Source organism: Pleurodeles waltl, chromosome 4_1 (genome assembly GCF_031143425.1).
Source record: "Pleurodeles waltl isolate 20211129_DDA chromosome 4_1, aPleWal1.hap1.20221129, whole genome shotgun sequence".
Taxonomy (NCBI): Eukaryota; Metazoa; Chordata; class Amphibia; order Caudata; family Salamandridae; genus Pleurodeles; species Pleurodeles waltl.
This window is the reverse complement of record NC_090442.1, coordinates 735,322,772-735,346,971: the sequence shown is the minus strand read 5'-3', so window position 1 is coordinate 735,346,971 and position 24,200 is coordinate 735,322,772. Positions and strand designations below refer to the sequence as shown.

Sequence of the window (24,200 nt, the reverse complement as noted above, 5' to 3'; positions counted from 1 at the left end):
AACAGTACAAACCTGGGTCTTTGACATGAACCTTGATGGTTTTGAGCCCCAACTTTCACTGAATGCCTTGTCATTATTATTCATCCTGGATACCAACTTCCCCTTCAAGGAACACATTGCCAAAAAACAGATGGCCAGGCACTAGCTCCCTTATCCAAAGAAAATTAAACCTTTTCCTCCAGAAAGCGATTTCAGAACTGCTGTTCAAGCCATCATGCTCTTGCATCTGAATAGTTGTAACTCGCTTTTCCAGGGCCTCAAAGACTCCACACTTGCACCTCTTAAGAACATCCTACTAATGAAGTATATGTCATCCAGGGCATGAACAAATATGACCACATCACCTCTCTCTTAATAGAACTCGATTGGCTCCCCTTGCTGCCTCGCACCATCTTCAAAAGCAGCTGTATCATTCAGCTTCACAAATTGCACACTGCTAACCTTACAGACAAGTTCAGCATGTCTGGTGGTTCTCCGCACACCAGCAGGTAGGATACCATCCAAATGTAGACTAAGAACTGTAAAAAGAAAAAAAACACAACGCAGTACGGTTCTTACTGTATGCACCCAGGATCTGAAACAACAACCTCATATCCATCAGGACCACCCCAACACAGCTCTAATTTAGGAAAGATTTGAAGATGCACCGCTTTGAACAATTCATCACAATTAATTAACAGTTCACAAACCAATTACCTCGCCCATAACTTGATGACTTTATTCTTGTCTTTACCCTGTCCAGCACTCTGCTGCCTTTTGACTAGGTTCGCTCAATAGAAATACAACATACATACATATATCATTGGTTTCAGAAAGATCAATGCCACTCTCCCAGTTGGAAATAGCTAACAGTAGTTCAAAGAGATGTGTATGATTTGCTGCATGATTTGCTCCAGTATTAAAGATCATTCTATGACAATCTAGATTGGAAACACAGTGACTAAGACATGTGTAACTCAGAGTAGGACAGGGTCGTGGCCCATGGTTTCCTCGGTGGTTCACATAAGAGGGACATTGAGGATTGACAGGTGATACAGAGTGATGAGATCAGCACAGAACTTCTTCCAGTTGTGGTATTTTCTCAGATGTATGCAGAAAGTATAAGGTCTCAGGAAAGATTTGGTCAAGTTTTGGGCCAATTCTCTTTTGCCCTGCTCCATTCCCACATTTCAGGATGGGTAGCAGAGGAAGCAGATTTCCATCTAGCCCCTTGATTGTTAACCTTTGTTGATGCATGCACTTCATCTCTCTGAAGGTTTGTGGGGAAGATGCAACAGCATTTGTCACTTTTGGTAGAAGAATAGGCTAGTTTCTGATGCTATGACAACTGGTGATGGCCTCTAAGTAGCTACTCCAAGTTTAACCAAGTTCTCTTTTGGAATTGGTAGCCCCAGTGTATAATGCTCCTTCCTAAATAGATTAGTGATCTGATAGTGGCCAGAGTTTCTCCCGAAAGTAGGTCCAGCCATTCAACTGGGGCATGCAATAGGGTTTCTATTGCTTTCTCTTTCACCTTCATTAGAGGCTGAGTCCTATCTACACCTTTTGGACTTTGCAGGGAAAATCTGTTGGTGGGACAGAGCTTCCTGTACAGAGGACTGAAAGGCTTCTCTGGCAGGGATATGCATTGTCATAAAATGGTTTACTCCCTTTACTTTTGTCGCCATTAAATAGACAAGACATAAGGAAGTGTGATGATGTTTGGCACGATTGTTCGCTCATGTCAAACAGGCATGAAGGGGTTTTCTGATAATGGTATGTAATCAAACTAAATGTGCCTGCAGCCTACTGGCGTCAGTGTTTTGTTTGGCCTGGAGAAAGCAGTCGGAGTATTTGTCTTTTGTGTATTCTAGGTTTATAAGTGCTGGTATGAGAAGGAGCATGAGCAGGCAACGCAGGGGTACTGACTGTTAATTGTCATTGTTTCACTTCTCCCTTTCATGTCCCGGTTCTGGCTACCACATATTTCTGATCCAGGCGTTTAGCATGCTCGATCCTGTGTGGACAGCTGGAAGAGCGATAGCCGGATCTCTACGTGTGAGCTCTCCCAGAGCAGAGGTGGGACGAGAAGGGGAGGAATGACTAGTATTGCTGAGCGAATTTTAGAAAGAATGAGACAGAACCAGAATAATGAAGATTACTGAGCATTACGTTGTTACAGTCTCACTGTTGCCTCCACCCTTGGTGTGATCCTGAGCAATCATGACCCACTTACAGTATGCACTCTAGACTGATTGATGAGCACAGAGTGCACGGAAAAATGGCATCTATAGTTTGTATGGAGGAGGAACAAACGATCATGTCTGCCATGCGTAGCTATGCTGTAAACGTAATGGGGCTAAGATCAGTATTTTTAGGTCTTTGAAAGACCTTTTGTGGGCTACACCAAAAACCTACAGTGAGCGTAGAGCTCACTCTCTGGTTATTGTTGGTTGGCTGTATTGCCACTCCTATTTCATTGCAACTTATTTGATGGCTTCCTTCCTCTTCTTGTGTTTGGCCATCTCGTGGAGCGTAACCTCTTTACCATCCTTGATTGGCTGGTTTTTACCCTTCTATTGCTCACATTTAGGTAACTACTTTTTTTCATTATCTTTCAGCAATTCATTAGAGTTCACATGTTTCTAGCTCTCGCCTCCTGTGCTTCTTCTCCCCCTCAACTACACTCCTCCCACACACTGTTTTACTTCCTCTCTTCATTGTGTGCTGCTTCTCATTAGATGTCTGCCCACACCAAAAGGTCCTTATTGCACCACCCCGGCTTTTTTTTTATCCTCTCCCCCGCACACTGCTTAAAGGGGGCTTTCCAAGTCAACTCCCCACTGCTTCCCCCACCAATTGCTTTTCTGCTCTCTAATACCTCACAGGCCTTCAAATGATTTCTAAACATTTGTTTGGGTGCCATGGGCTGTGTTTAGCCTGGGCTGTAGAATGTGACTATGTCGTAGAATGACATAGACCTCTGATGAGAATGTAACAATCTGTAGGGTGTGTTTTTTGGACTCAACACCATGCAGCTCCCGTTTGTGGTTAGGCTACTACATTATAAGAAATGCGTTTTTGTACCACTGAAAATTGTGTGTTCCTCTCTCCAAGTGGTGTCCACCTCTTGCGTCGGTGAATAAAAAAGATACAAAAAATGGCCACTGCGTCATTCTGTAGGAATGCGTCATGATGCATGTGCACACCTCTGTAAGGCTGGGTGCAACAAACATGTTTCTGTAGTTCCTCCAGTCTGTCAGCCAGAAAATATTCCATCTACATATGATCTTTCATGTAGAAAAATATAATAAAAGTATTAAAAACAGATACATCTGTGATTCGTTCTGTTTTCGTTACAGGTATCTTCCCAGAGACGCATCACCCCAGGTTCCTCCAGAAGGTTAGTTTATTGGCTACACACTGTTAATGCAGTTTGCTTTTTCTAAGCATTCTACCATGATTTGCGATGTCCCCGGTGTTTGTTCTGCTTTGTGACTTCATATAATATCATTTTAGTTTTAAGAATCAAAGGTGACAATAGCCTCTCAATTGTTTTAGTGTATCTAGCTATCCGATACTAATTGAACATTTTAGCTGTGTACTGCTCTGACGCAAAATGCACATTTCCATTGGGCTAACTAAGACACGTGTGAGGAAAGGTTTTATTGCTCCCATGGAGTCCTAACTTGTGAACATTTTGCTCCAATTTTATAGCCATGATGATTCATTTGCTATCTGAAGCTCTGTAAAGCCTGGCGTCCTTCAGCCTCCCCTTAGTGACCATTACCAACTCGTTCTGGGCACTTTTCCTTAAATATTTGATTAATACATCATCGCCACAGGCAGGATTGGAAAACGCTTCTACAAATATGCTTTCACTTTAACACTTGACAAGGCGACTCATTTTTTCAGTCTTTTATGCAGAAGTTCTGCCCCCCTACCCATTCATCACTAAGCATCCTAGCCAAGCTCCTGTTTTTGTGCATCTAACGTCAACCTGGCTAGTGACTTCTCATTTTACTTTTCCGATTTTTGTGAGATACCTTTGTTCTCTCTCATTTTTTTGAATGCATCAAGTTTTCGTGTCCCCCTCTTTGTAATTAGTTGAAAAAAGAAAATATCGTCTCCCTTTTCGCATCGTATATGTTGGGCCTCAGGCAGTGTACGAAATGTGGATGCATTTCTGGCTGGCTGAACCTCGGAAGGCCTATGATTTGTTTTTGAAAAACTTTGACCTAGTTACTCCCTGTCAGTTTGGTCCTGAAATTCTCCTTAAGTCTCTGACTACACTTTTCTGTTGATGTCTAAGCAGGGAACAGTACTGAAAGTGACAATTGACTTAATTGTAAGACTCTGTATTATTAAGAGGTATTTGTAACTGGACTTAGTAGCAGAGCCTATCACATTGGGTAGTTTCTCCATTCTGGAGCCCTCAACTATCCATTCATAAAATAATACGGGCATGCACCTTTGCGAATACTTCCTGTTCTTAAAGTACAAGGCAACAAGACTTTTCCTCATTTGATATTGAAATATCTTTTATCTCCCAACAAATCTTTGATGGTATCTCAGAGGGGGTGTGAGGGACGATAGATGCTGCGAGGGACCGGCCACTCACTGCGGCACACAGTGGCAGTGTGAGAGAGCTTGCAGGAGAGAGGTTGTGGGAAAGAGGCCAGAAGTTGATGCAGCCACTTACGGCTTTCAAACCAAGCCGTGTTCTGAAGCAGCCAGAGAGCGGGCACAACAGGGAACACAGACATGCCGTGCCTCCCCACCCCCCAAAAGAGAGTGCACACATCTATTCATTCTACAGTGAGTGTTCGGCTGGAGGAGTTGGAGCTGGTGGAGGTAAGGGGCATTGGTGCCAGGCAAGTGGGATATTGTCCCCTTATTCTATCAAGTACTTCCCTGGCCCCCTTAAACAAGCATTTTACTTCAGCTCATCCGAGCGTCCGCCTCCAGCCCACAACCATATTAATCATCTGGGTCCTATTAGACTCCATCTAGTATATATCTACCACTTCTCCATCACAGTGCATTGCTGGTTACCTGGCTAATTTTCCATTTTGCGTACACCTTGAATATCCACATTTGAGAGAACTGTTGATGGTGCTGCAGGCTTGCTCGTGCCCCTCCCCGATTGTCGTGACTCTTGATCCTGTCCAGGGGAGGTTTGGCAGCACCTTAAGGGATCCAAAGGCTAAAGTTACAGGGTAATAAGGGGGTGTTGTTGCATTAGTGGCACACAACTGAAGGAAGCTCACCATAGCCTGCGGTGGCGGCCCATCTAGGCTCTGGTGCGGCTTGTGGGCCATGGTGTACTCTCCCAGTCCTCTGGTGCTCTCTACTGGTACCCTCTACTTTTGATTGGACCCCTTGGTTCACTTCCTGGTGTACCTTAGAGTAAACCATGACTGTGAAAAAACTTAAATCCGTGAGAATTCTCTTGCTCAGACTCCGTCAAAAAAACAAACTCCACAGGACCCGGCCCAGTCTTCTGCAAAGACATTACCGGCTTTGTCGCCCCACTGGCCATCGACTTAACAGACTACATATTCCTAGGAGATCTCAACTTTCACCTGGTTGATCTCCTCAACCACAACTCCACCACCCTCCTGGACAATCTTAGCAACATAGGACTCAGACAACTAGTCACCAGCCTCACCCACACAGCAGGGAACATCCTGAACACCATCTTTATTGCCACCAACAAAGTCCAGTTCTCCCACACCTCGGAACTCAAGTGGACCGCCCAGCACCTAGTGTATTTCTCCATAGCCTACAGACCCATGCAACAACCACTCCCCCACCGCCATCCCTTTCTCCCTTAGAAGAAAATCACAGAACCTCAATGGAGCAACACCCTACACGCCAACAGACCCCCTCTTTCAGACAGCCTAGAACAAGACACCAACATCGTATGCGAATGGCTCCTCAGTTGCACCAACAAAGTAGACCCCTTTATGAACTTCACCTCCAGAAGATCCAGGAACCTAGCAATATGGTTCATTCCCAAACTCTGCACATTCAAGAGTCTGTAAGCAATCCGATAGACGGTGGCACAACACCAGAGACCAATCCGAATGCACAGTCTACAAAGAAGTACTAAACAAATACCATTGCTGCATCAAAGAAATAAAGAAGAACGCCCTTCTCAACCACATCAAGGAAAGCCCCAACTACCCAAAGGAACTTGTCAAGATCGTCAAAGAGTTTTCTGGACCTGCAGCAACCAAAAACTCCATCCAACTGTCACACACCCTCTCCGACTCATTGGCCTAATACTTTCACAGCAATCTACAGTAACTTTCCTCCACAGCCCATCAACATCTAACAGCTACTCACCCCAATAGGAGGAACTCACAGCCACCAGATCACAGACTGGAAGCCTCTATCCACCCAAGATACAGCAGACCTCATGAGATCAACTCACTCAGGCTCTCCCAATGACCGTTGCCCCATCACATCTTCAGCCTGGGCCACAAGGAAATCTGCCAAGTCTTCACTCCGATCATCAACACATCCATCCGAACGGCCACCATCCTTGAAGCCTCTAAACAAGCCGGTCATGCCGCTCTACAAGAAACCAAACCCAGACCCCAGCGAACAACAAAATTATCGACCCTTCACTCTACTCCCATTCCCCACCAAAATCCTGGAAAATGCCACCAACAAACAGCTCTCTGAACACCTGGAAAAATACAACCTGTTGGACACTTCCCAATGCAGCTTTCGCACCAACTACAGCACAAGACCTCCCTCATCGCTGCTACAGACAACATCAGATCCCTCCTCGACAGAGGAGAAAAGGTGGCACAGATCCTACTCGACACCTCTGCCCCATTTAACTCCATCTCCCACTACACCCCCACATCCAGACTCTACCACATTGGGTTTAGAGGTAACGCCTTCAAATGGATGTGTGCCTTCATCACAGGATGCACCCAGAGAGTCCGCCTCCCACCTTTTACTTCAGAACCAAAGAGTGCCATTTTCTGAGTCCCCCAGGGTTCCTCCCTCAGCTCTACCCTGTTCAAGACCTATGTGACACCACTATCTGAGATCGTACGCTCCCACTGACTCAACATCATCTCATATGCTGACGACATAGAACTCATACTCTCCCTTTCCGAAGGCCAAGCTTCCCACAGAGACAACTTCAGCAAAGTTATGAGCCACACCGTTGATAGGATGAAAAACAACTGCCTAAAACTAAACACCGAAAAACAGAAGTGATCATCTTTGGGGGCGACTCCTCCCATTGGAACGACTCGTGGTGGCCCTCCACACTCGCACAACCCCCAACCCCGTCAGACACACCCAAAACCTCGGCTTCTTCATAGATTTTAGACCTGACATCTCTTGACGTGATTTTCCTGTATTTTTTACGTCTGACCCCCTGTTTTTTGATCCTGTGCTGTAATTCGTTTTTGCTGGTTTTGATACTCTGGGAACTTTACCACTGCTAACCAGTGCTAAAGTGCAAGTACTCGCTGTCTAAAAGCTATTGGTAATTGGTTTTCCATGATTGGTACATTTGATTTACTGGTATGTCCCTAGTAAAGTGCACTGTGTGCCCAGGGCCCGTAAATCAAATGTTACTCATGGGACCACAGCAGTGATTGTGCCACCCCCAGGAGTAGCCATGTAAACATATCACAGACCTGCCACTGCAGTGTCTGGGTGTGCCGTTTTACACTGCCAATTAGACCTGGCAAGTGTACCCACTTGCCACGCTCAAACCTTCCCTTTTACTACATATAAGTCACCCCTAAGGTAGGCCCTAGGTAGCCCCATGGGCCGGGTGCAGTGTATTTAAAAGGTAGGACCCATGGTTTTGTTTTTTACATGTCCTGATAGTTAAAACTGAATTTGGCAGTATTTCATTATTGCAAGGCCTCTCTCGCCCATACGTTAACATGGGGATTGCCTTTGAATATCTTTTAAGTGCAGTTTCCATTGGGGGCTTATGGGGATATGGAGTTTGGTGTCTCTGAACTCACAATTTAAAAATACATCTTTTGGTAGAGTTGATTTTTCGATTGTTTGAAAATGCCACTTTTAGAAAGTGGGCATTTTCTTGCTTAACCATTCTGTGCCTTTGCCTGGCTACTGCATACACGTCTGGGTCAGACTGACACTGGGGCTGTTTGTGAATTCACTCTAGACAGTGACACAAAGGGAGCTGAGGTGTGTCCTGCATTTCCTGATGAGCCCTCCTGGGTTAAAGTGGGAGGGAGGAGCTGCCACCTGCACTTGAAAGGGATGTGCCTGTCCTCTCACAATACAGTCTCCAACTCCCTAGTGTGTGTCTGGGACAGGGCAATGAAGAGGCAGGGTCTTGTGCACTGCAAATACTTTCCTTTGAAGTTTGCCTACTTCAAAGGCAGAAATGAGCATAAGTATTTGACTGCTGATCCCACAACTTTAGATTACTTCTGGATCAAGAGGAACCTCTGCTAAGGAGAAGAGCATGATGCTTGGGGTAGATCAGCCACTCTGCCTATTGCTTTGTTGTGCTGGCCTGCTGCTTCTGCCTTAAGAGGGAAAGGTATAGACTTTGCTTTCTGAAATCCTGCTTGTGAAGTTTCTCCAGGGGCTTGGACTGACCTTGACTTCTGTTAAGAAGTCTCTAGGACATCTAAGACTTCACCTGCCAGCACCTGGGTTCTCCTGCTGAGGACCCTGACTTGCCAAGTGGTGCCAATCCAGTTCCTTGGCCCTTGGAAGTGAGCTCTGGTGAGAAACAAGAAGATCCAGGCACACAGACTCGGACGACTTCAGAACCGGCACTGCTGCACGATTCCGTGCAGCTGCTTGCAACATGAAGCTGTGGTCTCCCCTGGAGTGCGACGAACCCAACCAACACCGCAGGCTCGACACCACTGCAGCCTCGCTGAAGTCCCATGAGTCCCAAGTGCCGTGTCATCCGATGTCCGTGACACCCGACACCTCCGCAGCACCTGGAGCCCCGTGGCGTGACCGCGACCCCGAGAGGTCACCCATTGGATTTATCAACCCTACTTGATTGTTAAGAACCGACGCCTCACACTAACCCTGCATCACCTCCCCTGCTTAGCAGTAAGAAACCAATGCCGCACTAGATCCAGCGACTCCTCACCTCCCCGAATCCATGCACAAGCTTGTTTTCTTTGTTACGAAAGGTACTGTACCTGGCTGTCCGTGCCACTCCGTGACCGGAACCGCCCTCCCCATGAGTGACATCGGACTGTTGGGAACGACGCTGTGATAGCCCCAGTTGGAGCTATTGTGTTTTTCTTAGGATGTAATCTTTAAAAAATCATATTTTTACTTGTGTATGTTAGATGTTTATCGTTTTGGTCTTGTTTGATTTAAATAAATATTGGCTATTTTTCTCAACTGGTGTGGAGTCCTTTTGTGATGTTTTCACTGTGTTGCTGTCTGTTTGTACAAATACTTTACACATTGCCTCTGAGATAGGCCTGACTGCTTGTGCCAAGCTAGGAAGGGGGTGAGCATGGGTTATCTAAGCTGTGTATCTCCCTTACCCTGACTAGAGTGAGGGTCCCTACTTGGACAGGATGCAAACTGAACCAGAGACCCCATTTCTAACAATAGAAAACAAGCTCACTTTCAAAAGTCAGGTAAATGCCATTGCATCTGCCTGCTTCCACCAACTCTGCATGCTACGCATTATTTTCAAATGGATCCCCACCAATACCAGAAAGACAGTAACCCAGGCTACCATCACCAGGAGACTGGACTACGGAAATGCCCTCTACTTCGTACTCCCTGCCCAACTCCTCTACTGACTTCAGACCTTCCAGAACGCAACAGCAAGACTAGTCCTGGATCTACCCAGAAAAACCCACATCACTCCCCCCCCCCCCCCTGCACCACTCCCCCCCCACTATAAGGATATACACTGGCTACCCATGCACAAGAGATGCAAGTTCAAGATCCTCAAAGCCCTCCACATTGGACCCAACCTCATTAACCACAGACTCTCCTTCTGCTGCCCCACCAGAGAGCTCGGATCAACCCACCTCGTCCTCACCCAGATCCTGAGAATTTGCCGCAGTGGACGTCGCTCCTTCTCTTATCTCGCCGCCAAGAATTAGAAGAACCTACCTACACACCTGCGGGCTACGCACTCCCTCATTGATTTCAGGAGAAAACTCAAACCCTGGCCCTTTGAGGAATAACCACCCAGCTTGCAGTCTCAATACCCAGTGCCTGGATATCCCTTCGGGTGATAAGTTGTGCTCTATAAATGGATTTGGATTTGGATTCGGAAAATCTTATCTGTTAAAGAATAGAGCACCCCAGCTTGGAATCGTCAAAGGTAGTGGTATTATTCCTGCGTAACTCCAAAAAGTTCAAGAAGAATTCTGTACGACTAACCCTGGGGGGCAGCCAAGGTTGATTGCAAGCCCGAAGATGGAGAAGGACCTCCAGACAGTGTCCTCAAAAGGACTTGAGAGCTTAACCAACAAAATCTACTGACCCTTCCTAATCAAGGAGAGAGGAGTCTATTGAAGTCCCCACTTGATTAGTAATGAAAAGGAAGCACAACAGGCGCTGCTAGGCTCTCAGCCATCTATTGTTTGACTATACACTTCCGGATATACCACTTTTGAAACCTAGCCCTGGGGAACAGTAACATGGAGTAACCTCTGTTAGTAAAGCCGATAACACAGCCTATAATCCAGAAAATGTCAATGGACTGGTACTCTAGTACTCCTAGTCAAGCAGGCATGGTGGTATCTGACATATCGTTGACTCCTGACCTGTCATTAAATCCACCAGTTAATATTTTAACAGTTTACAAGTACCACTCCAGATCACTCCAATGTTTGAAATGTATTCTGTTGTCTATTATGGCTTTACTGGAGAAATATACCAATAGCTCTGACCATACTCCTGATATCTTGATGGTTATACTTAAGGAGATGCCTCTTACATCGGCTGAGGCCATAAATGGGATAGCTCAACCCCTCCTGTCCCCAGAATGGTAGAATATGGAACGCAAGCAGGTCGCTCTAAGGTTAAGCCCCACTGGAAGGTAAAAAGACATGGCTGGGCAATTGATTTAACTAATTTAGAAGATCTTTTTAAAGAAGGTGAGCAATCTGGCCTAAGGGCAGGCTTTAATGGAGGCGGGGTGCTATTGAAGCTCCTGATCTGGGGAAAAGTATGGAAGTGTTTCCAGTTTTTTAAAAGAAGCACAAAAAAGGGGAAAATGTGGCCTCTATTGCCCAGAATGTTGAACAGCAGCATAATCTCAGTCAAAGAGAGTTATGATCTAAAAACAGATAAGGATAACTGTTATTCGAGGAACACTACCTCCGTATTCAAGGGGACAGATGGTTCAGACTGTGTATTATCTGTCCTTAATCTGAATGTGAAGCCAAATACCCTGATGTATGCTTTATTAATTGGGTATAAAAATCGGAACTCTTGCTTGATTAAGCAGGGAGGGCCACATGGCTGTCAAAAGGGAAATGAGGTGGCTGTGATCCCAAAGACCCTGGATTTTATTGTCCTATTTTATGATGAGGTTTTTGTTTTAAATATATCATATTTGTTGCATTGTTTGTGTCAGATAGACCAGTTAAAGATGATAAAGAGAAGTAATATAAAAGTGGTACAATTAATAAATGCTGGTGGAGGAAAAAAAAAATCAAGGGTTACTTTCTACTCGCCAACAATAGCTAGTTTAACAATGAACAAGTGTGAAATGTTTATATGAAGAGGTGTTGATATAGTTCTGCGAGATCTTTTAGAAGGGAACGTTTTAAATATAGCAATGGGAATATGATTTTCTTCTTAAATAATGGTATAACCTTGCCCGAGGAGCTGGAGCGAAGCGCAAAGTTAGCAGTATTTTTCTGCGCAGCGGAGAGTAAATCCATCCACTGTGGAGTTCCAGAGAACACCTGCAACAAATATTGGAGCCAAGTGAAGAGTCTAAATAAGGGTTTTTTCCTTAATAGGCTGAAACATAAACTTCAAAGACGACAATTTAATTTTTACTCAAAGGTACGTAATAAAATCATAAATTGTCTTAGAAGGGGAAAAATAAGGTGGTTAGGGTCACAAAAAAACAATAGAAGCTGATAGGAAATGGATTTAAATTATGGAAGCTGTCAAAGAGAAGAATTATAGGTCCTTTTGAAATATCATTGGGTAATGTAGCCGTAGTACACAAAAGCACAAAATTAATAACATTACGAGTGAAGTCTAGAGCAAATATATTTTTTCACTGTATTCTTTTAATGGCTCAGGGAATGACCTAATATATCAGAGTTTTTCAAACTCCAGACTCAGAAATAGGAATTAGGCTAACCTTCCTTATCCAACAAAGGTAAAAATTATTCAGGATGCAGAATGCTCTGGGGTAAGAGGGCCTGCTCAGCCGCGTATGACTGTCATTAAGTTAGAGGCCAATTTATGAGTGACTTATTTGACTGCTTTTTTTAAATTTTGTTACATTTCAGGCGTGAGACCTAATTCTTGGAGGGACAGCATCGCCCTTCAATTACATAAAAAGGGCCCCAATGATGTACCCTCAAATTATGGACAAATAAGCTTTTGGATGCAACTGGGAAAATCTTTGTGAAGTCTGTGTTAACTCATCTACAAAATTGGGTACAGGAAATGCAGATTTTGCCTCTGGAACAGGCTGGTTTTCGCCCAAACTGTTTCACCTTAGCTAATATGACCATATTACACCTTATTACAGAGAAGTATATTTGGAGACCGGGCATGCCAGTTCATGCAGCATTTATTGATTTCTCTACTGCTTTTGACCCTATGGATAGGCACCCCTCATGGAGGAAGCTTAAGGATTTGGGTATCCCAGAGTGTCTTCTAAATGTAATAATAGCCTTACATACGGCCACATGGTGCCACTAATGTTGGGAGGTAATTGAGTGGTCACACCTAAGATTGAAACAACAAATGGCTTTAAACAACGCTGTCTATTAGCGCTTCATTCTCTTTTCACTTTATGTTGCTGATTTACCACGAAAAATGGACCGTGCAGGAGGAGACTCCCCAATGGCCGAGTCCAACCCGATAGGGACTCTCCAGTATGCTGATGATATTATATTACTGGATTTGACTCCAAAGGGGTTGCAGAAGCACCTTCATGCTCTAGCAGCCTTTGCAGATAGGCATTACCTGAAGGTCAATGTGGATAAAAGTAAAATAATGAAATTTCACAGGAGGGGAGCCATTGGAGGACGAATTATAGTTGGCTTCTGGGTATAGTGCCATTAGAACTAGTGAAATTATATCCTTAATTAGAAAAGAACGAGTTACTTACCTTCGGTAACGACTTTTCTGGTGAATACATTAGCTACCTGTGGATTCCTCACCTAATGAATACTCCCATTGCGCCAGCATTCAACGGAAATCTTCTTCCTAGCTTCTGCACGTCGACGAGGATGTCACAGTTGCCCACGCGACGCCGTCTGATGTCATACAGGCAATAAGAGGTCCTCACCGACGTCAGTACCAACATTTATTTACGTGCCTGAGAATAATAGGCCATTGAGATGAAAGAACAATAGTAATATTTAATGATATTCCAAACAAACACATCATTCTGAGAATTCAACCTAACATTTTTTTTTTTTTTTTAAACAAGTAAATAAATATATGAACTATATATATATACATATAAACATATATACATAATATATACCAATCCTCAAAACCTAGAGGAGCACACTCAAGAATTACTTGGTTAGACCAAACAGGCAACGGGGAGGCAGGTGGGACCGTGAGGAATCCACAGGTAGCTAATGTATCCACCAGAAAAGTCGTTACCGAAGGTAAGTAACTCGTTCTTCTGATGGATACAACTACCTGTGGATTCCTCACCTAATGAATAGAGTCCCAAAGCAGTATCGCACTCGGTGGTGGGTGCCTGAATAGTCAAACCAAGAAATCCTGCAGCACTGACCGTGCAAAATGGCCATCCCTTCTGACCTCAGAGTCCAAGCAGTAATGCTTCGTAAAAGTATGAAGGGATGACCAAGTTGCGGCCTTGCAGATGTCGACCACAGGAACACCCCTAGCCAAGGCCGAAGAGGCCGACTTAGCTCTGGTGAAATGAGCTCTTATACCATCAGGGGGATCCTTCTTTGCTAAAGAGTAACACATTTTAATGCAAAGAACAACCCACCTGGAGAGTGTTCTCTTGTGGACTGCCTTTCCTCTCTTCTTTCCCACGTATCCGATGAAAAGCTGATCCTCCAGCCTGAAATCCTTTGTCCTGTCTATATAAAAGCTTAGCGCCCTCTTTGGGTCCAAGCGGTGTAGTCTCTCTTCTTCCTTTGACGGATGAGGCGGAGGATAAAACGTGGATAGAGTAATTGTCTGGGCCAAATGAAAGGGTGAAACAACCTTCGGAAGGAAAGCAGCCTTGGTCCTCAACACCACCTTATCCCCATAAAAAGATGTATAAGGGGGTTTTACCGATAGAGCCTGCAACTCACTCACTCTCCTTGCAGAGGTAATAGCAACCAGGAAAACCGTTTTAAGAACTAATAATCTTATAGGGCAAGAATGCATAGGCTCAAAAGGGGACCCCATAAGGAAAGTTAGAACCAAGGTCAAGTCCCATTGAGGCATAACGAAAGGAGTTGGAGGGAATTTATTCATAAGGCCCTTCAAGAATCTAAGTACTATTGGGGATTTAAATAAAGAAGGCTGATCGGGAAGACAAATAAAGGCTGACAAGGCAGACAAGTAACCCGTAACAGTAGCCACTGCACAACCCCTCTGTGCTAAAGACAAAGCAAAAGATAAAACATCCGACAAATGAGCACGTAAGGGATCAATCTGCCTCTCTCCACACCAAACCACAAATTTAGACCACCTATTAGCGTAGATAGATTTAGTGGAGTGTCGCCTGGCCGATAAGATAACATCCACTACCTCAGGCGGGAGAGAAAAGGAACTCAGGTTGCCCCGTTCAATCTCCAGGCATGAAGGTGCAGGCTCTGGAGGTTGGGGTGTAAAACCTGCCCCTGAGACTGCGAGAGGAGGACTGCCCTGAGAGGGAGACGGAGCGGAGGGCACAGTGAGAGTTGGAGAAGGTCGGAATACCACACCCTCCTTGGCCAATCCGGAGCAATTAAGATGACTTGGGCCCGGTCTTGGTGAATTTTCCTCAACACCCGAGGAATCAAGGGTATTGGGGGGAACGCGTAAAGCAGCTGGTCGCACCAGGTCATCTGAAACGCGTCCCCCAAAGCTCCATGCACCGGATACTGGAGGCTGCAGAATAACGGGCAGTGCAAGTTCTCCTGGGTGGCAAACAGATCTAACCGAGGAAACCCCCACATCTGGAAGATTATCCGGACTTGATCTGGATGGAGACGCCACTCGTGATCGGCCGAGAAATGGCGACTGAGACTGTCCGCACGTACGTTCAAGACTCCGGCCAGATGATTTGCTACCAAGCAAATCTGATGGTCCTTTGCCCAGGACAATATTCGAAGAGCTTCTCTGCGGAGAAGGTACGACCCTACCCCTCCCTGCTTGTTTATATACCACATCGCAGTAATGTTGTCCGTCAGGACCTGAACAGACTGACCGCGAAGGGATGGGAGGAAGGCCTTGAGAGCCAGACGTACAGCCCGCAACTCCAACAGATTTATATGAAACATCTGTTCCACTGGAGACCAAAGCCCCTTGATCTCCAGGTCCCCCAGATGAGCTCCCCACCCTAGAGTGGAAGCATCCGTTATTACTGTGGCCACAGGTGGAACTTGCGAGAACGGCCTTCCTCGGGAAAGATTGTCGTCCGCAATCCACCATTTCAAATCCATGCCAGCATCTCTGGAGATCCTCACTGAGCCTTCGAGATCCCCTTTGTGTTGAGACCACTGCCTTCGGAGGCACCACTGAAGAGCCCTCATGTGCCAGCGAGCATGCGTGACCAACAGTATGCACGAAGCAAACAGACCGAGCAGACGTAAGACCTTGAGGACTGGAATGACCGCTCCATTTTGAAACATTGGAACCAACACCTGAATGTCCTGAACCCGCTGAGGCGGAGGAAAGGCTTGATTCAATGTTGTATCCAGTACTGCCCCTATGAACAGGAGGCGCTGAGAGGGCTCTAGGTGAGATTTGGGCTCGTTCAACGAAAAGCCTAGGTCGAACAACAACTGGGTTGTGGACTGTAGGTGACGCAACACGAGCTCCGGAGACCTTGCTTTGATCAACCAGTCGTCTAGATAAGAAAATACTGCTATCCCCTTCCGTCTGAGCTCTGCCGCAACCACCGACATCACCTTCGTGAAGACTCGAGGTGCTGAAGTAAGACCAAACGGGAGAACCGCAAACTGATAGTGCTGCGACCCCACCACAAACCGGAGATACTTCCTGTGCGACTTGAGTATCGGGATATGAAAGTAAGCATCCTGCAAGTCGACAGACACCATCCAATCTCCATTGTTCAGCGCCAAAAGCACCTGAGCTAGGGTCAGCATCTTGGACTTTTCCTGTTTGAGGAACCAATTCAAGATCCTTAGGTCCAGGATTGGCCTCAACCGACCATCCTTCTTGGGAATCAGGAAGTATCTCGAGTAACAACCTTGACCCCTTTCCTGCTCCGGAACCAACTCCACCGCGCCCTTTGAAAGGAGGACTTGAACCTCCTGTTCTAACAACAGGAGGTGTTCTTCTGAACAATAAGATGGGCGGGGCGGAATGGGGGGTGGAAACTCCCGAAAGGGAAGGGTGTAGCCTTTTCTCACAATGCTGGTAACCCAGGAGTCTGAAGTTATGACCTCCCACTTGTGGAGAAAATTCAGTAACCTCCCCCCTACAGGAGTGGAGTGAGTGGGAATTGGTGGAAGCCTAAGGCTGCTTCCCCTGCTGCACCCCTCCAGAGGAAGAGGCAGAGTGCTGCTGAGAGACTCCCCTGGTACGGACCCTACCCCTCCCTCTAAAAGATCTATAGGAGAGAGCAGAGGTAGGCTGCTGGAATTTCCCTCTAAAGGAGGAGGAGGAGGAGCCACGACCAAATCCTCGAAACCTCCTAAAAAATCTGGAGGAGGCAGAAGAAGTGGCTTGCAAGCCCAGCGATTTGGCCGTGGCCCTGCTATCCTTGAACCTCTCTAAGGCCGAATCCGCCTTGGCACCAAAGAGATTGTCCCCATCAAAAGGAAGGTCCAGTAGGGTCGACTGCACATCCGAGGAAAATCCTGAGTTACGAAGCCAAGCCTGCCTCCTCGTAACTACAGCAGTGCCCATTGCTCTAGTAACCGAGCCAGTTGTATCCAACCCAGATTGGATAACCTGAGTTGCAGCTGCCTGAGTGTCCGATACCAGATTCAATAGCCCCTGAGGCACCTCCGTATGCGTAGATGCAATTTCGTCCATCAGAGCATAAATGTACCTTCCTAAAATACATGTAGCATTGGTGGACTTCAATGCCATGCTACATGACGAGAACACCTTTTTGGATGCCATGTCCAACTTCTTGGAGTCTCTATCCGAGGGCACAGATGGAAAAGAGCCAGGAGCAGACCTTGCCGAGCAGGAAGCCTGGACCACCAAGCTTTCAGGTGTTGGATGTCTGGTAAGAAAACCAGGGTCAGCCGGTGCAGCCCGATACCTCCTAGCCACAGATCTATTGACAGCTGAAGAAGACACCAGCTTCTTCCAGACTTCCAAAACAGGTTCCAGCAGCGCCTCATTGAACGGCAAAAGTGGTTCTGCCGATGTAGAGGCCGGGTGCAACACCTTTGTCAACAAATTCTGCTTGGCTTCAGTCACCGGCAAAGGAAGATCCAAGAAGCTAGCTGCCTTCCTGATAACAGAATGAAAAGTGGCTGCCTCTTCTGTATACTCCCCAGGAGATGACAAGTCCCACTCGGGGGAAGTATCTAGGCCACTAGCAGTGTCCAGCCCATGGAGACCCTCATGAGAGTCCTCAATCTCTCCTTCCTCCAGGTTTTGTCTCTGGTACTCCTGCTCTTCAAGGAGGCGGAGAGCAAGCCTCCTCGAGTGCAGCCTCTCCTCTATCCTTGGCGTCGACATGGCGTCAGCAGATGTCGAAGAACGACGCCGATCTTCGGATCCGTCCGACGCCGGGTCTACAGGCGCCATAGGTCCCTTCGGTGCCGAACGAGGAGTCAGATGGAGAGAAGACTGCTTCGGAGTGGTAGGAGGTCTAGACGGCGCCACTGGTTGAAACATCGAAGCCGCCGGAGCCAAAGCTGTCGGAGCCGAAGCCTCAGGAGCCACCGGAGCCGATACCGACGCCGAGCCCACGTTCCCCAGGGGGAGAAAGGGCATAAAGGGTGCCGGTCGAAGCGGAGCCGGAGCACCCATGTTGAAAGCCAAAGGGCCCGAAGTACCAGCCGGTCCACCACCTGGAGCCATCTGCTGGAAGATGGAAAACATTGCATTTAAAAATGCGGTATTATCAGCTCCAGGGGCCGGGAAAGCCGGGTACTGGGGTGCCTGGTTCGAAGGCGACACCGACGCCGGTCTCGACGTCTGCAACGACGGAGAAAACATTTGAGGCTGCGGAACCTCAAACACTGAAGGTGGTTGGCCCGATGACCCGGGCGAAGTCGGTGAGGCTGGAGAAGGCAACGGCGTCGACGGATGGGGAGTGACAGTGGAACTGACCTCCCAAGTCTTCCGACGTCGAGTTGATGGTGACCTCGACCGAGACCTCTCTTTACTCGACCGGTGCCGTGATTCTCGACGACGCCGGGAGTCCCGATGACGCCGATGAGACTTCGGTGACGAGGATTGTCGATGGTGTCTCTTTTCCTTCTTTTTCGACTATGCCAGAAAAAGCTTGGCCTCGCGCTCTTTCAGGGCGTTAGGATTCATATGTTGACAAGAATCACACTTGTCAACATCATGATCGGAACTAAGACACCACAAACAGTCAGAATGTGGGTCTGTTACCGACATTTTGCCCCCACACTCACGACAGGGCTTGAATCCTGACTTTCTCTGCAACATTGTAATCTCAAAGAAAAAATAGATCCAAAAAACACACTGTAACTGTCGAACAGCAACAGTAGCTCCCTCGAAGATAACCGTTTCGAATGGCACGGAAAAAAGGGAACTGACGTCGCACGTCGGCGAGGACCTCTTATTGCCTGTATGACGTCAGACGGCGTCGTGTGGGCAACTGTGACGTCCTCGTCGACGTGCAGAAGCTAGGAAGAAGATTTCCGTCGAATGCTGGCGCAATGGGAGTATTCATTAGGTGAGGAATCCACAGGTAGTTGTAACAATCAGAAAAAATGTTACTGATGATCTGAGCAAGAAAGGGCATATTGCCCAATTGACAAGAGTTGCTCTATCTCACACAAATGCACTTAAGTCACTTTATGGAGCTACAGGCAGAAGGCACTTTATTCATTTGCTGACTGTGTATAAGATGAAATGCCACCTACACTACTATATGGATTGGAAATCACTCACGCTAAGCACTGGCACTTTATGCACAAAGTAGAAGGGAAAATTCTGAGATCAATCTGTAATTTAAATACCATCGCACAAACTGAGTCATTACACATAAAAATGGGTCTGACCAGCACCGTTGAAAGAGGGCTGGCATCTTTAGTACATTGGGGCTTTCAGCTCATGCACTCGGAAGAGAACTCCCTGAGGACATTTATAAGCATTGAATGTCTTCTTTCGATAAGGGGAGATCACACTTTGTTGTCGAACCTTCTGCAGGCACTTGAGCACTTTAGCCTTAAATTAATAGACCTGCAAAACATGAGCTATAGCAGCCTTAAAGGCTATCTAAAAACTTTCATGAAACTCAGTTTTATGGAACAGGATGTCACCATTGCAGGAGTCTACAAAGGCTGGAGGAAGTAACAAAGAATTTATAACATGAGGTCCACCGCTGCATGCTTATGTTTAGATTAAATTGTCTCCCCCTAAACTGCATTGTGGATGCGTGGCGCCAGATAAGTTGGGTTGATAGGAGTCGTACCCTGTGTAAGGGTGCAGTGCAGACGATTTAACCTGTATTATTTGTCTGCCCTTTTTAAAGCCAGTTAGATGTTGTGTTTTTAAAACCCCAGTTTCTGAAACATGGTATTAAATCGGCTAGAGCAGCTGCTCAGTTCTTGCACAAATCAGTCAATGAAATGACATGTTATAAATTTAAACATTTTTTAAAGTTTTTTTTATTCATGTATTAAAATTGCAACCATGTAATTCAATTGATAAATCATATCTTAACTGAATGTTACATTTCTCATATGATATTAAGTTGAACTTGATGATTAATTGTAGATCTAAAACCTTTAAATAAAAATCTTCATATTGATCTTAATCTTGACAAGTTTATTACAATGCACGATTAGAGGAGAGAAAAGGAAAAAAACCTTGATCAGTGCCCCAAACTTTATTGCTATTGGTGTCTATTCATAACATTTCAGGGGTACTTTCCTGATTTTAAAGTTTGTTTCCCAATCTTTGGTAGAACATCAAACTGACACAACTGAGCATTCAGATTCTGATTTAGCATAGGACACGAACATTCACAATGAAAAAGCCTTTCCCTTTCGCTGAGTGTGGCCTGATAGTGAGCACAAAGCTGTTATGTGTTTTGTTCTCCTAGCTCCCATCATGGGAGCCAAATCCAAATCTTATTCTTTCCCTCCAGTAGACTGCTTGATTGCTCACCACCATCAGCCAGCGCCTGGATACCCATTCTTACTGTATCCTGAGAGCCTTATTGTGCAAGCTTTGATGAGTAAGGTGAATCCTAATACATTCCCTACTTCTCAGCCGTATAGTGTAAAAAAAATCAGTTCCTTAGGCAAGAGAGTTCTTGCTCATCCACCAGTTGCGCTTTCTGGTACTTGAATATTTTGAGCCTCTTAGGCTGTTACACGCATGTCCTTTGGGCAATGGCAGCCAAGATCCTGCCTTTGGCCAGACCCGGGGCTTGATTTTGAGTTTGGAAGACTGGAACAACTGTCTGCCACACGCCCAATGGGGTAGTTGCCTCTGTGCTGGCCCAAGGTTTCCACCGGCCAGCCCAGCAGGAAAGGGGGCAGCAGCCTTGTTACCGGCTCATAATCGAGCCTGCGGCAGTGCTGCGCCAGCAGGGGGTATCAGCACCCTCGCAATGCACACTGTCTGCTGTGCATACGGTGCACATTATGAGGGTGCTTGGCAGGGGCCCCCCATGAAAAGGCTGGCGGAGAACCAGATTCTAATCTGCCCCGCCCTGGCTGATTCCAACCTGCACCGCCGTCAGCCCGTCAAGATCGCCGATCCCGGCAGTCGGTTGGCGGGGCAGCCAGCCAACCGTGTAATGTGGGAGTCAGACCGCCACAATCCCCAACGGTCCGACAGCCACCGCACGTCTCGTGGTCTGAGGACCACGACACTCCTAATTAGGCCCTGTGTGTGGTGACCAGAACATAGATAAAAGTATCCTAAACGGAGGCTGCATCTCTGAAGCCGTAGTCATCAGTATTGTTTTATGGTGCCATGCTATGATGCCCTGCCATGTTTTCCATAGATGATCAACACTCCCTGATAGACATGCCTTTCTTTGGTGCTAGGCTCTTTGGTGAAAAAGCAGATTCAGCCCTATAATGATTTAGAGATAGGAGTGCTACTGCTCACTCCTTGTGGCTACGGTCTCCCATTTATCAGTCTGTAGACGGGTCTCCGCGACCGCGTCCTCTCTCCCTCTCAGCCGGCACCATTCAACCAGCTCCCTCGATACATTTCCGCGTTCCCATAGCAACATGGGAACGCTGCGCAACGTCACAAGCAACAACTTCCTGGTCCAAGCAGTACAAGAGACGAAGGACTACACCCAGGAGGAGGGGAACGCCACGGAGAAGGAGAAACCCTGCGAACCTGTAGAGACGGAGACGGCGGTAAAGAACTTGGCCAGATCCTCCCGCGTAGCTGACGAGACTGGAGCTGTTTCCGATTGCAGAGAGGAGACGAAGACGCGAGAAGCCCGCCACGACCCCAGAGGGTCGTGGCTCTCGAAGGTACGGTCCCTCCTAGGGACGAGGGGATCACAGAGATAAACGGGCACTGGGGAAGGGAACAGGGGAGGCGGGAGAGGGGAAGGAGAGGTGCACTGAACCACTAGGGAGAAAAGAAACGGAACGGGCACCATTGGAAGACCCCAGCACAGTGGGATATCCTCACAGACAACCCCCTGCTTGCTCCTTTCCCACCCTTAACTAGAAAGAGTAACACCCAGATCATCCAGAAAGACTTACCTCCATTTTTTCTGTCGTTTTATGGTTTCCCAGAACGCCCGAGTGGTCCAACAACCAGACGTCTTAAAAACCTAAAGAAGGGGACAAGAAAGGAAAAGGACAAGAATATTAACAAAGACAAGACCAGAATCAAATAAATCCACAAAGAACGTAATGAACATTGGATATTCTCTACTAAATTTAAAACATAATAAAAGTATACTTTAATTTCCACAAATGATACTTACCAGACTCAGGGGGTGATTTTAACCTTGGCGGACGGCGGAGGCCGTCCGCCAAGGTACCGCCGTGAAATGACCGCACCGCAGTCAAAAGACCGCAGCGGCCATTTAAACATTTCCTCTGGGCCGGCGGGCGCTCTCCGAAAGAGCGCCCGCCGGCCCAGAGGAAATGCCCCTGCAACGAGGACGCCGGCTCAGAATTGAGCCGGCGTAGTTGCAGGGGTGCGACGGGTGCAGTTGCACCCGTCGCGTATTTCAGTGTCTGCAAGGCAGACACTGAAATACTTTGCGGGGCCCTCTTACGGGGGCCCCTGCCGTGCCCATGCCATTGGCATGGGCACGGCAGGGGCCCCCTGGGGCCCCGCGGCACCCCCTACCGCCATCCTGTTCATGGCGGGTTTCCCGCCATGAACAGGATGGCGGTAGGGGCTGTCAGAATCCTCATGGCGGCGGAGCGCGCTCCGCCGCCATGAAGGATTCCCCCGAGCAGCGGTAAGTCGGCGGGAGCCCGCCGACTTGCCGCTTCTGACCGCGGCTGAACCGCCGCGGTCAGAATGCTCGTGGGAGCACCGTCAGCCTGTTGGCGGTGCTCCCGTGGTCGGTGGCCCTGGCGGCCACCGGCCGCCAGGGTCAGAATGACCCCCTCAGTCTTTCTGTTCTCGTGTACCGCCACAGCCTACCACACAGTCCTACCAGCAGTACCAGACTTTCCCAGGCTACTCAAGAACTGAAGCGCCTTGCCAAACCCCCAGAGACCGTCCTGACAAACCTCACACCACCAGTCAAGCATTTTGTGGCTCTAAAGAAAGAGAGCAAGCAGATGTACCAGTCCTCATTTTCCTCCTTGCTTGCTGCCCTCAAAGTGCATTTGTTCCTTCTCCAGCTGGCTTTTGGGTCAGATAAACGGCAACATTTGTTTCAGTTTACCTGACTGCTAAACAATTAATTTAAACTAAGTGGTCTTTCAAGTGGTTCAGTTTAGACCTCTTTAGATATTGCCTTTGTCTACCCCTCTCACATTCTTCCAGTTATTTTGCCACACGATGGCGACCATGCCAATATTCTCCTGAAACAGGTTCAGACTCCTCTTTCCAGTGGTGCCATGGAGTTGATGCCTGAGGCAGAGAGGTGTATGGGATGCTACCTCTGATATTTGAATGGGGACTAGGCCAATCTTAAACCTCAAGTTTGCAAAAGGAGGTGTACTTTTGTATGTGGAACTTTCAGTCCAGAAGGGTGTGCCTCTAATTTTTTTGGTTGGGGGTTGGAACATTTCCAATTCACTGTCCTGACATTTAGCTTTATCGTGCCCCCCTAGGTGTTCTTGGATATCATATTGGTGATTGCAGCCCATCTTTGCAGGTCAGGAATATTTCTATTCCTGTATCTTGATGATTGGCTGCTTAAGAAGATCTCATCTCAGCTAGGCTTGGACCAAGTGCAGACAACAGTTTTATTGCTGTCCGACCTGATGTTCTTGAGCCACGAACCATTGGCCTGTCGAGAGGATTCTTTTGATAAAGGCTATTCTGACACGGTGGCTTTAAACACCTGTATAGAGTGTGGGATATTGACATGATCCCAATGTTTGCGGCCTGAGTGTTTGTGCTGGCCTGGGTAGTACTAAGGTGTCTTGTTCTCATAGTCTTGTGCATTTTGCTGGTACCTATGCCTGCTGGCACAGTGGGCCCTGAAGTGGAACCTTCGTATTCAATGGGCGCAATGCTGGGAAAGCCTCTCGAAC

At 47.0% G+C, this 24,200-nt stretch overlaps 1 protein-coding gene across 5 annotated transcripts in view; it reads left to right on the top strand.

Moving 5' to 3' along the window:
- Nucleotides 1-24,200, top strand: part of MEST (mesoderm specific transcript) — a 242,924-nt gene that overhangs the window by 93,783 nt on the left and 124,941 nt on the right. For all 5 annotated transcript variants that reach the window (XM_069229322.1, XM_069229323.1, XM_069229324.1 and 2 more), the window contains one exon: nt 3,342-3,382. In XM_069229322.1, coding sequence (XP_069085423.1) covers nt 3,342-3,382 — 41 coding nt within the window. The remainder of the gene's footprint in view (nt 1-3,341; nt 3,383-24,200) is intronic.